The sequence below is a fragment of the Natrix helvetica genome, assembly GCF_964273705.1.
Source record: "Natrix helvetica genome assembly, chromosome: 4".
Lineage (NCBI taxonomy): Eukaryota > Metazoa > Chordata > Lepidosauria > Squamata > Natricidae > Natrix > Natrix helvetica.
This window is the reverse complement of record NC_138550.1, coordinates 105,570,054-105,589,474: the sequence shown is the minus strand read 5'-3', so window position 1 is coordinate 105,589,474 and position 19,421 is coordinate 105,570,054. Positions and strand designations below refer to the sequence as shown.

The following is a 19,421-nucleotide window of genomic DNA, read 5'->3' as shown; positions in this document are numbered from 1 at the left end:
AACTTGGCAACAGAATTCTGGGAGTTGAAGTCCACAAGTCTTAAAGTTGCCAAGTTTGGACACCCCTGATCTAGAATGTCCTCTACAGAACAAATCAATGCTTGCAAGCTCCTCCAAAGCCTATCTGGCACAGAAGGGAAGGCAGGCACCAGCACAGAGTAATGCTGTATAGCTTTGGCAATGTGTGTGTTTGTGTCTGTGTGCACAGGTAGTCCTCGACTTATGAACACAATTGAGCTCAAAATTTCTGTCGTTAAATGAGAGATTTGTTAAGCGAATGTTGTCCCATTTTATGACCTTTCTTGCCACAGTTGTTAAGTGAAACTTTCAAGTTGATAAGTTAGTAACTCCGGTTGTTAGGTGAATCAGGCTTCCCCATTGACTTTGCTTGTCAGAAGATCACAACAGGGGATCACATGACCTTGAGAGACAGGAACGGTCATAAATATGAACCAGTTGCCAAACATCTGAATTTTGATCACATGACTGTGGGGATGCTGCAAAGGTCATAAGTGTGAAAAAATGGTCATAAGCCACATTTTTCAGTGCCTTGTAACTGTGAATAGTCACTAAACTAACAGTCGTTAAGTCGAGGACTAGCTGTATATGCATGTGAAATGGATTGCGGTATTTTACAGTCTGAGCAATGCAGTTAAAATATCAGTGGGATAGGATGCAGGATACAGTCTTCTTTAACTCCCTTTGGATTGGGGGGTGGGTAGAATTAGTAAGGGCTCCACTGCCGTATTTTATTTGCAGGTAAGAGTTGATGAGACAGGAGCTACCATTTGCTGGGACAAATTAGAATTCAGAGGGCTTTATTCTCTTCATCTCTGTAAGCATCACACAAAGCAGCCAAGATGGAAGGCAGTGGCATGATTAAGATGCCGTAGCCAGATCAACATTGGAATGTTGCTTCCACATTCGAATCAACATCTGGATTATATTGACTGCAATTCTCTTTTTGCTGTGTAGAACAATGCACCCTTTTGTGCATCTTCCCAGAACAATGAACAGCACATCTCTAAAATTCAATTTTCCTACCGATTACAAAAGCCCCAAAATGAGAATATGATATACCCTCTCTTGCAATCAAAGTGAGAACTATTTAGTTGCTGATCCATTATCTGTTACTGCTTGCAAAAACTACAAGCGAATGCAAGCCCCTTCGGATTATTTGCTGCAGTCTAGTCTACCTCTAGTAATCTTCATAGTCATTCATAGCCATGACAATCCCATTAAGACTATAAGTCAACGTTTTGAATAATTATTGTGAAACACGTAGGCTGAGCGCAATAGAATTCATAATTAATTGCTGGACTATAACTTCCCTGTTACAGACAAAACAAAAAGTCGGTGATGAATCCTGTTTACAACCAACTGCAATACTATTGAGGCAATTCGATTTCTGAATATTGGCAATGGCCTTAGATTAGAACCAACAACAGCTTTATAAAAGGAATATGCATACACAGGAAGCTGTTTCATCATAGCTAACTAATGAATTAGCTTGGTGGAGCTTTGCGTCTCAAGCGTTCTCCAAACCAGCTAGATTTGCTCTTATATGGGTGAGATAACTAGGAACGTAGGCATACTGATGGCATGATGCCTTCATACTGGTAAAACTGGATTAACTATTCTTTTAAATATACGCCTATGAGTGAGATGGATATATTCCAATCCATGGAAAGTAAATTCATTTTGCAACTAAGAGTTGGTAGATATTGTAGGGGAAAGGGAAGGGAAGGGAAGGAAAGGAAAGGAGGAAAGATACAGAGGAAAGATACAATATATATACATGTGTGAGAGAAATGTATGTATGTATGTATGTATGTATGTATGTATGTATGTATGTATGTATTCGTAGATTTTCACGGGTGTAGGTATGCTGGTTTTGTTGTATTCGGGTCTTTTCCCGTGTAAGGTTAGGGTTAGGGTTAGACCCGAATACAACAAAACCAATATATATATATGTATTAATATGTACATTATTCCCACAAGCTTTGGGGTAGTGTGAGGATAGAGGTCAGTACAGTTGAATGTGGATGTGGAGGGTGTGTCTGTTTCCTCTGGAGTGCCAGAAGTTTTTGTTAGATTTTTTTATAGTTTGTATGTGTTTATTGTTGTTTTGTGAGCCACCCAGAGTTATGGTACATAAGATGGCAGATATACAGGTATAAGCCTTTTAAACAAACAAATGAAATTAGGCACATTATACTACCTACAAAGCTTCTTGGGACAACTTAGCAGCTAACGAGAAAAACGTCTGGTGAAACTATCTTCATCATCTATATGCAAAGATCTGATAATAAAATAATTATGCAAATTTGCTAAACTGCTGTAAATTATTGTATAGGTTTTATTTGTTTCATTATTCGTTATTCATTATGTATGTTGGAATTGTTTTTTGTGAATCATCCTGGGATTTCATGAAAACAGCCTGAGTAATTTGTTTTAAATAAAATTGATTTCCCACCAATTTTTCAAAGGGAGCCTTGCGTTTTGCACGAGTAAATATGGAGAGATCAGCAAAAGGCAGGTTATCCCTATCTAGCTCAGGTTTTTCCACAAAATTCATTTATTCTTCCAGAGTCACAAATTAAGGAATGTTTCGATGTTTGTTCTTTTAGAGAAAGCATATTCTGATCTATAATAGAAAAACCATCTTATACCCACAACACTGCCTTCCCGTCAAAAATGACCTCTTATTGACCCACATCCAAAATATTATCTAACTGGCCATGATCACTTTCACACTTCATCTAAATATCTCAGTGACTTTGGCTCAGTAACCCTAACCCTAATCCTAACCCTAACCAAGTTCATAGTTATTGGGGTTGGGGGAAGAAAATTGGGTCCTACACCAACTCACTCAGTGATGGGTTTCTACCGGTTCGGCCCAGTTCGGCCGAATCAATAGTGGTATGGCAGCCTGGGTCGCTGGAAGTGGCAGCAACCCAGGCCTGCCATGCCCCTGAACCGGTTCCCCTGTTGCTGCCACTGCGGCCATCTTGTTTTTGAGTTCTGCGCATACGCTGAACAATTTTAATTGAACTGCGCATGCACATGCAAAGCATGCACACAAGCAAACCGGCAGTAAAGTGGGCTGGAACCCACCCCTGAACTCATTGTATAAATATCAAAGCAATAAACAATTGTCTATCAGACCTACCTTCTGCAATTATCCACCGAGGTACAAATAGAACAGCTGTGTGAAAATCCCATCTCAACCTGTTTTTAGACCAGGGGTCTCCAACCTTGGCAACTTTAAGCCTGGAGGACTTCAACTCCCAGAATTCCCTAGCTAGCAAAGCTGGGAGTTGAAGTCTTTCAGATTAAAAGTTCCCAAGGTTGGAAACCCCTGTTCTAGACCGTGTTTCTCAACCTAGTGAACTCTAAGATGTGTGAACCAGGGATTTCTGGGAATTGAATTATGAAACACCTTAAAATTCTTAAGGTTGACAAACACTGGTCTAGACAGATACCTTATTCTAGCTTCTTCAACTTGGTGCCCTCCATGGGTTTTAAACTGCAAATGCCGTGATTCTCAGGTAATGGGTATGTTTATGAGAAACAGAAATCAGCTTCTGACATGATCTATGTGTCTGTCTGTCTGTTTTCTTCTCTGGTAAAGTCTTGGGATGACGTGGGAATTGCCTTTTTTTTTAAAAAAAATCAGGTTTGCAATCAGACTGCACAGAAACAGTTGGGGAGAACTACATAAGTACCTGGCCATGAATGCACAAATGACTCAATTAGCCCACAGTTACTGGGGAGCTGGGCACTTTCCCTAGATATGGGAGGTCTTTCGGTGTCCAGAAGTAGGAAGTATCATTCTAGTAGACAAGGTACTTTTGCTTTGAGTGTCTGTTACAAAGATGCTTTTATTTATATATACAGCAATTTTATTTTTAAAAATGGGACCGCAGAAATCTAATAAGGGAAAGGAAAGTTGCATGCTTTTGTGTCTATACCTGATCCAACAGAGATCATTTTGGAAAGTAGTTGAAAAAAAAAACAGATGGAAGGAGCAGAGAATCTGCTGAAATTTCCTATTTGGGCTATGTATCTCATTTACAAAAGGATAATGATGACGGCAGAAAAGAAACCCAGTACTCGTACAACATGAATTGATGGATAGATGGATGGAAGAAATTATTTGTTTTTATAGCTCTCTCCCCTTCTCTATTTGCTGAGAAGAGATAAACACAGAAACAATGTGCTGCTTTTTTAAGAGAGGAAATCCTTTATAAATTGGATTAAGGGATGTTAGTCACTGCTGGCTACTTCTCAAACAGAAGTCAGACACTGGAAATCTTCGCCATTCACAAAAAAAATGTATATATAAACTTTAGTCTGACTGGCTCAAAACATGTCTGGTTCAGAGAGGGAGGGGAATAGAGGCTTAGGTTTGTTTGGTGGGGTTTTGTTTTTTGTTTTAATTGTGAACTATTTTAAGGGTGCACCATCTTTCTTTCTTCCCATTTCCCTGATGCAAGTAAATGGTGGAAAAGTTGGATGCTGCTAGAAGCATCTCTCTGAGGCTGTGAAAAATACAACGCAAATCTAGTGTTAAACAAATCCATAGTTTTTCTCTGAAGCCACACTGGAAAGGCCAACCTCTGTCCCAACTCCTCTTCCAAGGGAAACTTCCTGTGGCTACTCTCAAGGCAAAATAATCCAGACCAAGGATATTTATATTATGAGGAAAGCAAGCAGGATCTTTAAAAGAAAATGGGTGGCGGGGGGTGGGGTGGAACGGCGACGGGACAGGAGGGAGAAAGGAGGGGAGAGGAGGGGAAGAGAAGTGTTCTTTCTCTCCAAAGAGGGTTTTTCATTTAGTGGCTTTGCAACTGTAACTCAGCCTACCATTTACGCGGCACCCATGCGGTTGAGGGGGAGGGAGAAGCAAGAATGTAATTGAAGCCACCGAAAATAACCCATTGGCAAAATGACACTAGTTATTCAACTTAGGCTTCTTTCAACAGTTCTCATGGCTATAATTCCAGAGCTGTTTTTGCCAACACGCCAAAGAAATGGTTGCTTTTCTTTTCTTTTTCCTACCACAAAAAAGGCCAGACACCCCAGAAATGCATATCACAAGGTCTGCAGCAAAGGAGTTATAGCCGATTCAGCCTACCCCAGCAGGTAACAAAACGTATTTCTCAGGCCCTTTACAAACACCCCTCCCTTTTCTCTCCCCCACCAACAAAAAAAAATTAAATAATTCAGTGAGCCTGACTCAGCAGCCTGACAGGAATAACAGCTTGCCCAGTTATGAAATGCTGGCTTAAACCAGGCAGTAATTATTCTTCTCTGGGAGACACAGAAAGCTGCGAACACAGGAGGCTCCAGCTAAAACATTTTCATAAAGTAAATTGGGGAGAAAATTGTTTGCCACTTTTGTGGATCCTAATATGTCAAGATGAATAGAGCTTGTGCACACAGACACACACACAGAGGGATCAAAGAGACTATTGCCTGAGAATGGAGGCATGGCTATGAAGTTTTATCTGCTTGCAATCTTAAAATAGGCAAACAGCAGAATCAGGAAAACCCATTTCTACAATGCCAGCATCCCACAGACTCTGGCTCTGTTTGGCAACAGTCTATAGATAAGGATCTAGCTGCTTAGATTGACTATTAAGTAGAGCTGAACTTGTATCAGCCATTCTAAATAATAAATGATAACACATTTTATCTATTCGGGCGACTCATTTCTTATCATGTGAAAGATAGGTAAGGCATCTCACATAAATTGTTAGTCAAAAAAAAAGGAGTGAGTTCTACACAACAAACCCCCTGACAAGGGTTGAAAAACTACTGCCATCATAAAAGCTTCTGGTGAGCATTCTGTGCTGTATAAATAAACTTGTCTATCGAGGTTATCAGTCCACGAGCTGTGATGATTTTCCAATGTTCATTTGTTGCACTTAGTATCCCTTGATTTTAGAAGGTTCTCTTATTAAAGGCTATAGGACAGTGATGGTGAACCTTTTCAGCACCGAATGCCCAAACTGGAACATGGAACAGGGCCGGAAACCTAAAGACCAGCTGGCTGGTGCGCGCATGCTTGTTTTTTTTGACTGCTTTCAGGGTGTTTTTCAGGCAGTTTTTTGGCTGTTTTTCAGGCCGTATTCCAACCGTTTGCAGGCCCGAAAGACAGCCTGATAATGGCCCAACAAAACCAGCCCAAAAAAGTCCCCAAAAAACCACTCAAAAAAATCCCAAAAACAGCCTGGAAAATGGCCGTCTTTGGGGCCGCTTTCAGGCCGTGAAGACCAGCTGGCCAACACGCATGAAGAGCAGCTGGCGACGACGCTGGTGCCCACAGAGAGGGCTCTGTGTGCCACCTCTGGCACATGTGCCTTAGGTTTGCCATCATGGCTATAGGAACTGCTTTACAATGCCTTCACGAATCAGCAGCAGTCATAAGCATCTCTACGCTTGGACTATTTTTCCACTATTTAAAAAAAGACAAAGTTGTCTTTTGTTTAGCTCAGGGGTGTCCAAACTTGGGAACTTTAAGACTTGTGAACTTCAACTCCCAGAATTCCCCAGCCAGCCATGCTGGCTGGGGAATTCTGGGAGGAAGTCCACAAGTCTTAAAGTTCCCAAGTTTGGACACCCCTGGTTTAGCCAATTACTGAAAACTCCCTTTTCAAGACTTGTTGAAGTTGAAGACCAAGAAGTGCATATTGTCTATATTTAGGAACTAATCACAAACTATCAGTCAGATTTTTTTTTAAAAAAAATGAATGTTCTCAGCTTAATTAATAAATCTGCAAGTAAACAAAGATCAATCTCCTAATATCTCATTAAGCTCAAGCACAATTGAGAAAAACAGATCCAACTCCCACTCTTCTAGCCTACAATTACACTACCGACCAACTGTCACTTCTGTTGCCAGTCTCATCCAAGTTGGGAAAACAACCCTAAAGGCTAATTAAATCTCAGGCAGAGCCAATGATGAAAACAGAATGTGGTAAAGTCCTTACGAGGTTGATTTCAAATACAAGATTTCTTTTCTCCCTACTCACCTCTCTGGTTACTTTTCTCAGCAGAAGTTACCTCTATAATAAGGTTGATGACCGAAAAACAATTGGGGGGTGGGTTGAGGGGAGGGGGGTAGAAGAAAATGCAATTTGGGAAACAAACTGGATAGCCTTCAGTTTTCCCACCGCATACCAATTCTGTGACAATTCAAATCTTTATGTCCCAATGTCTGCAATCATTACTTCTTCCCCTTTCTCTACACACACCTTTAGTGTTGCTAAATTATTTTTGTTACTGAATAGATGTCTTGATTCTCTAAGACAGCTTTGTAGGCCGACACAAAGGCCTCCCACCCTCATCCCCCAACAAAACTGTTGCGGAAGTTGAGTGCCCAATGCATTTTTCTAACTAACTTTCTAAAAGGAAACCAAAAATCAAATGGAGACACACAGAAATCCCCAAGTAAATACTTTTTGTTTGATTCTCAGTAAAGGAGTGGGCTGTGTTTCTGAAGCATGGACAAAACAGAATTCCTGAATAATCATCTTAGCTATTCACCAGGCAGAAAAATAATTGATTGTCTAGAATTTGTGCTGTCCAAACTCAAAAGATCTCCTGCATTCCACTGCTGTTTATACTTTTCAATCGGCTTTGACAGGGCCTGTGGAAAGAGGAACATTTTAACAGGCCCATTCATGCCTTTATTAGAACAATTAAGGGACTCCTACAGTTTTAGCTGTAAAAGAATGGGACCCAATTAAATGAACTCCAAAGCAGAAATTGCTCCAACTGCTGGCAATGTAGAAGAGTAGCTTTATTTAAATAATCAAGATAAAGGCTTACTTTAAAATTCCCTAAGACAAAACTCTCTTTTATAGCACAGTTCTCAGAGAGGTTAAGGAAGACTTCTCTCCCTTCAGTACTTTGACATTTGGGATGCCTATGTCTCCTCTTATTTAAAATGTAGACATTAGTTTAACTAAAAATAACTTGATGAACCAACTGATGTCACCCTCTTTTGAATAGCTTTATTCAGCTGGGCCTGATATACTTGGAACAGTCTTTATCAAGCAAAATAAAGTTGTCTTCAAGTTGACCTCAGCTCCTGATGATTCACATTTATCAAGAAAAATAAAACTAAAAGTCCAAAGCCATTTGATCAAGCAACAGATGTAGCTGCTTCCCAACTCAACAGTATTAGAGCAACCTGCTGCAAATCAAATCCTAAAAATCTCCTCTATCGGTACTAAAAATTCTGGATAATTGAATAGTCAACTTCTTTCTTAAAGCAGCCTTTCCAGAATTCTCAATGTCTTGAGAATCTCCATAGACATTTTTCCAAAATACAGTTGACCCAAAGGGGTCAAAAATAATTTCTTTAGATTTTTCCAAAACTATTTGGTATCTGCTTGAAGGAGCACTAAGCACTTCAGTCTTTGATCTTGCCCTGGATGAAGGATTACAGAATCGTCATATAGTCAGAAATCCAAATGTACAGTATATTTAAATGTCCCCATCTGTTACCTTTTTTATGACTTTTCATCAAGGCACCAGCATGCCTTTTCTTAGGTCTTCTGCTTAATGTCTTACCATCTGCAGTTATGCCAGGCAAATTTGTTGGTGTCCCGTAACAGGGGTCTCCAACCTTGGCAACTTTAAGCCTGGCGGACTTCAACTCCCAGAATTCCACAGCCAGCAAAGCTTTGTTGGTGTCCCATAGCAGGGGTCACTAACCTTGGCAACTTTAAGCCTGGTGGAAGTCCGCCAGGCTTAAAGTTGCCAGGGTTGGAGACCCCTACCCCATAGGACAAATGCCTACATTCATGCTTTTCTAGATCTGCTGAACAAATTGTCTACTGAAATGTTAAGTGGATTCCTAAATTGTCTAGAAATTCTGAGCACAGATGGTGGTCAGCAGATACCAGTGAATTAGAAGCCCGGGAATTATTTTTGGCTATACTGGCTGGAGAAACTGTGAGTTAGAGTGGAGCAGCTCTTAAGAGGACCAATAGCTCCTTGCCTCTAATTGGAGAGACAGTCGTGTAATTTAAAATTCAATAATGAAAACTTTCCTCTTTATAATTATGTTGATTGGCTGCCAGTAAATTACTTGTTTTTCTAATTTACACACAGAGGCAAGCCACATTAAAATCAATGTAAGCTGTGGGTCTTTTTTTAACAGGCATGGGATAAACCACTCTTTAATCAGAAATATACTCCCTTAAGCTGATGAGAGAGAGAAGCAAACATTTTTCTTCTTGCCAATAAATCAACCAGGCCCTAAGAGGTAGTCCATTAAACTATCTCCAGTGTCTTAATTGCTATCTCTCTTCAGTCAGTTGCCCAAAGCAAGTGGGGAGAGGACTCCTAAAGCTGCCAGATAAGTTCTGGCAAATCTCATTTTGTGATGCAAAATAATCTCGCTGACCTGCCACCTTGGGGAACAAAGAGAAGTTAGGTTAGCTTCAGATGGATGAGAAGGTCCAAGACTGGTAATTATCTCTCCTTCTGATAAAGGCCAGCCTTCTCACTCCTTCTGTTAAAACTGGCCCTTCTAACAGCTGCCTGTCATGCAGGACTAAACATCCCCACAAAAACAAGCAAGCAAACAAAAGAAAATATCTTTGTTTAATATTGTAGTCGACTTATTGTTCATGGGAGCTAATAACCAATCCATGGCGAGGATACCATGTAAGAAAAGTGCAAAGAATTTCACCCATGAGCTCATCGACTCATGCATCCAAAAACAGGATCTTGCTGCCTCATTTCACACAGCTTATCAAAATTTCATAGGTCTCCACTGAGCACTGGCACATTGAAGCAAGGATGCCATTGAAGGATTTAATAGATACTCTAAATTCAATGCCGCAAGTGATGGGTCAGATGCCACAGAAATGACACGAAGTACAACTTGTATTCCTAAGTGGTAAATATAAGCAAAATGCTTCAAACAATTTTGAACATGAAGAAGAGTGTTTTAAGTACCTGCTTCTTATGATACACGATAATTTCCTCATCTGCAAAACACATGACTTCAAAAAAAAAATCAATCCAATGGGCATCTAGATCAGAATTTAGGCTATCTGGGTCTTTCCCACTATGGACAATACGAAGAAAAATCTGCCTACAAATTTAAGTAGAGAGGAAGATTCTGCATTCCATTTTGCTGAATTGTTCCTGTGGGGGAAAAGGTGTGTGAAAAAACACTGAAATCTTTCTTTACGGATCCAGCCAGTGTTACTTCACTTACTATATGTCCTGTTGTATTTAGCTATATCTCCATCTCCTCCTCCTCCTCCTCTCCCCAAGACTCATGCAAGATAGCATTTCCTTCCTTATAATCATAAGAGACAAGACATTGTCCCTTTTAGGCAGAGAGGGGACAAAAGGCTAGATGTAAAGAATTGGACCCAAGGTTGTCCAATAAAACTCAGCTGGGATCTAAACTTGTGTTGCGTGTTGCCTCTATCAACTTCACCACCTGCGTGAAGGTATCTATTTCAATTGCAATTAAGAACATCAATAGCCTCAGCTTGCAGAGCAGGTGGGGGCTGGGGGGAAGGAAAGAGAGGCCCTAAAGCAGGACATCTGTGTATTCCCTTGGCTCTGAAATAAGAGAAGAATATTGGTCCAATATAGTAATCCGGCTACAATCTGCTTTGCTGGTGTATCAAACAACAACAGACAGACTAAGGCAAAGTGTATTGGCAAAGAAACACCCATTTAGAGCTTTGGAGTTCTTTAAAGCCTTTGATCTTAAAATTCACAAAAAAAGTAACTAATCATTAAAGTGCAGCCAGCTTTAAGTGTAATAAGAACTATTTCTCCACCAAAGATCGCAGGATAGGGCATTGGCTTCTTGTGTTATTTATCTTATAATACAATCCCAAGATAAAAAAACATTCAAGCCAACAAATCACTTAAAAGAAAAAATAAATGTTCCGATTCTTGGAGGAAAAGGGGATGTTTTGATTTGGTATCAAGAGGAAAGCAAAGCCTTTTTTATTTTCTTGGGAACACATTTTTGTCCAAAGTTAAGCCTTGGCAAGCCTTTGCAAATAACGACTACTCTAACATACAGAATAGGTTTTACGCTAGAAATAAGTAAAGCTGATTACGACAGCTGTATATTTAAAATGGCTGGTAAGGGAATATGAAAGAGAAACATAATTATATTTTCAAGATCTTCAAATTTGATAAAAGCCTGATAGCTCCATTCAGATAGTCCTTGACTTATGATCACAGTTGGGCCCAGAACTTATGTTGCTAAGTGAGAAATTTGTTAAGTGAGTTTTGCCCCATTTTGCAACTTTTCTTGCCACATTTGTTAAGTGAATCATTGCAGTTGTTAAATTAGTTGTTAAGTGATTCCGGCTTCCCCATTGACCACACTGGTCAGAATGTCGCAAAAGATGATCACGTGATCCTGGGACTCCGCAACCATTGCAAACATGAACCAGTTATCAAGCATCTGAATATCAATCACATGACCTTGGGGATGCTGCAATGGTCATAAGTGTGAAAAATTGCTCGTCAGTCACCTTTTTCAGTGCCATGCCATTGTAACGTTGAACGGTCACTAAATGAACTGTTACAAGTCGAGGACTACCTGCATATATTCTACTTCACGGGTGTCAAACTTGCGGCGTCACACTGTCACATGATGTTTCGTGATGTTTTTTTCCCCTTTGCGGGGCTGGGGTGGGCGTGGCCTGCACCTGGCACACCCTGCCCACAGGCGCCAGGTGGTGGCCCCTCCTCTACTTCCTTCAAACCATGATGATCAAAGGTAAGGGAGCTCACATTGTGCTAGCTAACCTATCACCTATCCAAGCCTCCTTATTCTTGGCACATTTAAAAATATATATATTTTAACAACTTCATTTTAACAACATCAGGAGCCACAGTTTCCAGCATTGTAGGCAAGCTGAAATAAACAAGGTTCTGTATTTTTCGGATTATAAGATGCACCGGAGTATAAGACGCGCCAACATTTCAAAGAGGAAAATAAGAAAAAAAAGTTTTTGGCCTCCGCACGTCCAGTTTTTGCTCTCCCCAGCCCCCAAGAGCACTCTGCATGCATCCCAAAACCTCTGTCTGCCCCGTTTTTGGGAAAAACGGATGCACAGGGCAGGGTTTTGGGAGGCCAAAAATGGCCTTCACCCTCTTTTGCGGTGTGTGTGTATCTTATACTCTGAAAAGTACCGTAGTTGTTTAGCAAAAAACAATGAAGATTTTATCTCTATGAATCAAATAAATTAATTCTGGTGGAGAAAGCCCCAGAAATAGATCTTTGATGAATAGCTTTTTAGATTAATTTGGGAGGGTACAATGAGTATTTTTAACTGTAGTGTTTTATGTCATTTGCTTGCAAGAGTGCGATTGTCTGCACTATGTTCACTTAGGAACATATGGCCAAACCATCGATCAGGGTATGATGCCATGGAGGACTTGCACTTCTGCTGGCTTGTTGCAGAGTTTGATCTTCTTTTGGAGCGGAAAGTAATTAACCTTGAGTCACCCAGTCAGGTTCTTTTTCTATTGAAGGATTAGAACCTGGATCTCCCAGTCTAGAAATCTCCAAACTTGGCAACTTTTAAGACTTGGTGACTTCAACTCTCAGAATTCCTTAGACAGCCATGGGTGGCTGGGGAATTCTTGGAATTACTCAAGTCTTAAAGTTGCCATGCTTAGAGGCCCCTGTTCTAGTCCAGCACATTAAACTTTATACTTCATTGATTTGCTCCTTACAAATGCAACATATCTCAAAATTTTGCCTATCCCTTTCCAATGGTATCACCATAACACTTGGTGTTCTTATTTAATGCTTTTTTTAAATAAAGCCTTCCCCTCCCACCATCAATACCTGCTTTTTGTCATGTAAATTTGTGACCTTAAGGGCGGAACCAATCAGAGATGAAGGGGAAGAAAAGCAGTGTTCCATAAATGTCTGTGGAACATGGCAGTGTGAGAAGGGGTTCATAATTCAGTTTTGTGTAATTGACATGTTTCACCCAGGAATATAAAAACAAATCTATCAAGACAAGCAAAACAGGAACACCGTGGATCCCTAATGTAAAAAGTATGTGAACAAAAGTTCTAAGAATAGTAACATGTATTATAAAACAAAACAAAAAACAAACAAATAAAATCTCTATTTTATTACTATAGAAGGACAAAGCAATCTCAGGAGACCGAATTCTATCCCTATTTATTTTTTTATACATAATGGTTACTGAAAATTTTAACAACAATAGCAAAAACCGTTACAAGCTAAAACAGAAGAAAAAAGAAAAAGAAAGTAAGAAAAGAAAAAGCTAAAGGAAAAAATAGAAATATAAAAAAGTTGCTTCTGATTTTCTTCACAGCAGTTATAATTACAATTATAATTTAACCACTCTCTAAAATTACCTAATGACTCTCTCTTTTCTATAATCTAGCCCCGTGATGGCGAACCTATGGCACGCGTGCCAAAGATGGCACGCAACGCCCTCTCTGATGGTAGGCGAGCTGTCATCCCAGTTCAGTTCTGCCGCACATGCGCATTCGCCTCCCACTGGCCAGCTGGTCTTCAGATCTCTGCCATGCATGTGCGGGGGGGGGCGTGTGCAGAGGGGAGCACGTGCAAATGCGTGGGGGGCTGGGCACATGCAGGGGGCGTGCATCAGTGGTGGGTTTCAAAAATTTTTAGAACCTCTTCTGTAGGAGTGGCCTGCTTTGTGGGAGTGGCTTGCCGGCCATGTGACTGGGTGGGAGTGGCTTGCCAGCCATGTGACTGGGTGGGCGTGGCCAACTTGTAAAATGTGGTGAAACTTACTTAACAACGCTCTTGCTTAGCAACCAAAATGTTGGCTCAGAAACTCTGCCATTTGAATCACGCAAGTCTTAAAGCTGTCAAGTTACAAGATCCCTGCACCCATAGCCCTTTAGAAAAAAAAAACCCAGGGGTGTTCAAACCTGACAGCTTTAAGACTTCAACTCCCAGAATTCCTCCTTTCGCTCTTCATCTTGATGATGTGCGGACGGGCGGGGGGAGGGAGCTGGAACCGGTTCTAAATGGCACTGTAGATTTGTGGAACCTCTTCTATAGAAGAGGTTAGAACTGGCAGGAACCCACCCCTGGCGTGCATGCACAGAGGCGGGGCATGTGCAGGGGGGTCACGCATGCATATGCGAGGGCACACATGCATGGGGGTGTGCGCATTGCATTTTGGGGGTTTGGTCACGTGCTTTGGGCATTCCGACCGAAAAAGGTTAGCCATCACTGATTTAGCCTGTCTAATAATCAAAACCAAAAATCATGTTCCTTTGTTTAATGCAAAATGTTCATAAAGGATTTCCAGTTATCTATAAGTGTAGATTTTGTCTTTTCTCTAATAAAACAAGTCAATTTAGCAATTTTGGCAAGTTTTGTCATCTTCACCCACCATTCCTCCATTGCCAAAGCTTTCTATCTTTCTGCATACAGTAATCCCACTGTAGTTTTTAGACATAAAAACAGTGTTTCATGGCTCAGTCTCAGGTTCTGGTTTCATCTGAAGGCCAATCTTTAAAATCCTCTGAATCCCATTTGAGCCCAACATTTTTTAAAGCTTTTTCACATGTCCATCAAACACAATAAAATGACCCTTCACATTTCCAACATTAACTTGAAGCACATCTTTTACACAAGCTAGAGAATTTCTCTGGTCTCATATACCAGCGAAATTTATCCTTGCTTTTCATAAGACGCGAAGCACAGTAATTTCCAATGTTATTTGTTTATGCAAGCAGCATTCTGCAAACTTTAGTGGTTGTTTCAGTTTTAAGCACCTTTCTAAATATAGAAAGGAACAATTTCTGAAGGATACTCAGTTCTCGCCAGTTACCAACAAGAGGATGGCACTTGCCATATTAATGAGGAAAATATGCTAATTATTGTGAGGGCATGCTATGAAGAAATGTTAAGGTGCTACTGTCTTTTGTCTGATGTATTTTTCTCACTTGCCTAACTAGTTTATTTGCCCCATTTAAAGCTTCCTATTTGGGAAGTCATCAAGCCCAGCACTCTATTCAGGGGTACCATGTTGGGAGCAACAGAAAGGGTAAACATGTATAGATGAAGACCATGGTTACAGCTCCTATCTTGATATCTCCCTCCACCACTGCCCCCAGTAGCTGCCTCTGGTTCTATTTTCAGCTGAAGAAAAAAAACCAATGAAGTCATTTAAGTTTTCAACATTTTTAACTCACCTTGTTTTTGGATAAAAATCCTAAGCAATGGGTTTGCGCTGGAAACAGCCTTGAAGAAGTTGTCATCATTATTAATGGGAAGAAGATCCCCGTGGATGTCAGCGTAGCCTATCATTACCGCCATGTTGGAAATATGGTGGATGTGAAGGAGAAGTTTGTAGAAATCTTCGAATTTTCCTGGCTTGAAACGATCCAGAGAAAATCTTCGAAATTCTGCTCCAAACTAGGATCAGGGGGGGAAAAAAGGAGAAATGATCACGTGTCAGGATTTTTAGGACTGCAAATGGAGCTCTCAGTTTTTATCCTTATGCAGCATATACATTTTCGCAGAGTTTTGTACTAGAAATAGTCCTCAATGACCACAATGGAAGTTGTTAAGCGATGCGGTTGTTAAATAAAACACTACATGACCATGCCAGATTTATGTCAGATCTGCTGTGGTCATTAAGGAACTTGCCCATTGTCACTAAACGAGACTTCTTATGTCCATAACCTGATTTTACTGCCAGATGTTGTATTGACTTTGATTGTTGGAAGCCAGCTGGGAAGTTCACAATTAGCAATCACATGACAGCAGGAATGCTGCAATGTTTATAAATATAAGCCAACTGCAAAGTTCTCAAGTAGCAATCATATGACTGCAGGGACACTGTGATGGTCGTAAGTTTGAGGAGTAGTCATAAAATTAGTTTTTTCAGCACCATGGTAATTTGAATGGTTGCTAAACAAGACAGTTGTTCATTGAGGATTACCTGTAGTGACATTTATGATTTTAAAAGAGCAGCTAATAATATGAAAATTAATCCAGTGTTAAACTGATTTGCACAATAATTTAATCCCCAAAGATCGAACAATGAACCATAATGTAGAAGTTTCTCTTAAAGATTTTCCCTTAATGTTAGGAATTTACTCCTCCTACCCCAAAAGCAGGATCAATGTTGTTAGAATGATTTCATACCTTTTATAAAACGTTTATTTATATGCCGTCTTTATTGTTTTTTGAAATAATAAGGCAACTGAACATATCCAACACACTTTCTATTGCAATACTTCCACTTTCCCCCTAGGTATTCTGCTTCCTATGTCAACAATCTGTTCTTGTGATGCCACCCTGGTTTGTTTTATAAATTCTATTTCATTGCCGTCTTTCCCCAAATTGTAAAAAGCTAGACTTTAGTGACTCATCTTATTAAAGCAGTCACATCCTTTTTTTCTTGTTCACCAGAAATGTGCAAAAAAACCGGTGCTTTTGTGAATAGGCAGAGAAATGCTATGCTTACTCAAAGCTTTTGTTCCATATCATTTCAAAGCATACACAGTCCTATGCTATAAATGCCAGTATCATGAATCACCTTTTATTATCCCCAGATGCTTCTGCCCAAAGATGAGGCGATTCCTTAGTTTGCCTTAAAGAGAATCAATCTAATAACAAAGCATGCACTATTTTTCTGCTACAACGAAAAGGACAACGTTTACGACATTCCCAGGGAATATAGTTTCCCTCAACTAGAGCTACAGACTCTTAATGGAGACATTGGGGCAAATTAATGAAGGGAAAAAATGAGAAAGAAAGCCTGGATGGTTAAGAAAAAGCTCGTTCTATCAGAGGACAACCAAGAAGAATGTCGATGAGAAAGTTACTACTGTATAGTCTTTGCTTTGATCACAATACTTGAAAGAGTTAATAGAAGCCAATAAAGAACCTCAACGTACAGCATTATTGTGTTTGTTCAGGGATGTTAAAAGGTATCAAGCATGAAGAAGCAAGTTACTATACAAGCTTTGAGACAAAACTGGAGATGTATACAAGAGACGTCACTTGTTAAGTGGTACTTTAAGGGGACTGAGCAGCAACTGAAAGGAATAGTTGCATGAAACGTACTGAATGCTCTAGAAGAATATAGGATAAAGATAAACCAACCATAGAAATAAGAAAATAATAAAGCAGTTACTACTAAAGAAGTATGTTCTGTCCAATAAAATTATCCATCCACAGATATATATTCTCTCTCTCTCTCGCTCACACACACACACACACACACACACACACACAGACTGACACAATAACAATAACAGGAATGTGGTGTTTATTTTGCAATCTTACACACTGGAGATTTCTTTTAAAGAAATTTCTTAAATAAAGAGGAAAATACTTAAAATCAAACAGAATTACTATTGAAAAAGTAACTGATATACTGTAACATTAATATATGAGCCATAATTTTATATATTAACAGAGGAATGATCTGCATAAACAAAACCAAAAACAGAACATAAAAACAAGAGAAACAGAGCAGGCCTATTTGCCATCAGAGATTAAGTATACCTGTGCCCTCAAAAATCACGAAGGGTGAAAATAACTCTTATTACATACTTTAAACTGCAATCATACAAAACAATGGAAGTTTAATTGTTTGCCAGCTGTCATTGAGCATTTCCCAGACCGGAAAGCAATGAAAAAGGATTCTGTGAAGTCCAAAGCTTGGAAAAGCTCAGACATGCAATGATCACTGAGTGTAACAATTAAAAGATAACACGCAAGGTCTCAAATATGTGGCAGAAAAACAACTCTTAAGCATATATACATTAAGAGACTTTGTAGAAAGCATATATCAACTTGAAACATATCCACAGGCCCTATATGCAAAAATACTTTGTGAATTATAAGTTAACCATTCTTAGACTGAGACCAAATACTTTTCACTGCTCCCAACTGGGTTTTTTTTAATGAAAAAAGGTTATTTCCATCCTTTTCTCCATAATTAAAGGCTAGTGAGCAGCAATGATACATCCCTACTTAGTATAGTGCCAAACAGACTATCTCATAGCTGGTGGTTGTCTCTAGTGTTTGAACTATATTCTCTGTTGCTTTGAACTTTCCTATCACTCAGATGCTAAGTAGATTTAGAAGCTTCTAATGTTTGTCTATCACACAGAAAACACTAACATACCATCCAGGACAATCCTTCATTGCAGGAACTTAATCTACTTATTAGTGCAATTTTTAAACAATGAAATACAGTAATCTACTTTGACCTGCTTACCTAGTGCAAACAACTCAAGTGCAACTACAAAGCTAAAGAGAGAAAGAGGAGGAAAGGAAAAAGTAAGAGGAAAGTAATTTAGGTTAACAGTGCTACAAATAGTGACTAAGAAAGTAGATTTATATACCTTTACTTCCCAAACAATGGGTTGCCATCAAAGGAATCTCCTGAGTATTTGTCACTGTCTGGTTGATTTGCAGTTAGAAGCAAAATAGAAATTGCCAACCCATCCTAGCCCAAATGGAATTCTTGTCTATTTTCATACTACTTGAGTGCCAGCAATAATAAAGAGAGCCAAGCAGCTTATACAAAAATAAATTCATTGCAAAAGTTAATGCAATAAACAAACATTAACGGAATCAAGACTGGTTTTATAATCAAATGGAAGTAGTCCTCAACTCAGCTGGAGCCAGACCAAACTTGTTATTAAGGAAGACACCCATGTGACTGCTACGACTACAATTCAGCCACTCCCAGTTTTAGTCATTAAGCGATTTTGTGGGTGATTAAGTAAATGGAATCACAGCTAAGGAGCATTGGATACCTTGGAGGGAGGGGGACACTGGGAGGCTTCACTCAGGAGCTGAAAATGTCCCTTGCCAAAATTCACGCAGGACTTTTAGCCCCTGAGCTGAAGGACACTCACTTGCGGCCTGCAGTGGGCCTCCCGGGGCCTCACCCAATCCTCAAAGGCACCCCATGCTCCATTCCTCACTGAACTGCCTCTCCGCTCAGGAGCAGAAAATTCTTCCTGGCAAAATACAAGCAGGATTTTCAGTTCTGAGCAAAAAGAGAGTTGCATGAAGAGACATTTGAGAAAACTAGACATAAAGGAGATATCTCTCCTGTTGAACGTGGGCAGTAAATCCTACGGCATTTTAGATATACCAGAGCTGCATCCAAAAATAAGATCTTACATTCAGAAGGCCCATATTTCTTGCTAGGGACTTCTTTCTGGAACATATTCCCATCAAAAGGTAAGCCTGGTGGTTGAATGAATATCTGGAAGAGTCCATGGACATATGTGTTCTTCAGAACAAAGCAGAGCCAGCAGTGAAAAAGAAACTGTCCTCTCTCAAGTTGGAAGGAACAAGGCATCTTTTTCTAGCCCTTCCCCTATTGCGGGCGGGAAACTCATTACAGAATACT

General features: G+C 39.8%; 1 protein-coding gene across 2 annotated transcripts in view; it reads right to left on the bottom strand.

The window, feature by feature from the left end:
* The window catches only part of PARD6G (par-6 family cell polarity regulator gamma), an 88,717-nt gene that overhangs the window by 48,211 nt on the left and 21,085 nt on the right, over positions 1-19,421 (bottom strand). The window contains exons 1-2 of one of the 2 annotated variants that reach the window (XM_081952113.1): positions 18,400-18,531; positions 15,229-15,451 (exon numbers count right to left, since the gene is read on the bottom strand). In XM_081952113.1, the coding sequence (XP_081808239.1) occupies positions 15,229-15,352 (124 nt within the window). In that variant the 5' untranslated portion in view covers positions 15,353-15,451; positions 18,400-18,531. Of the gene's footprint in view, positions 1-15,228; positions 15,452-18,399; positions 18,532-19,421 lie in introns of those variants that run through there. The other variant, XM_081952112.1, reaches the window with a different exon arrangement.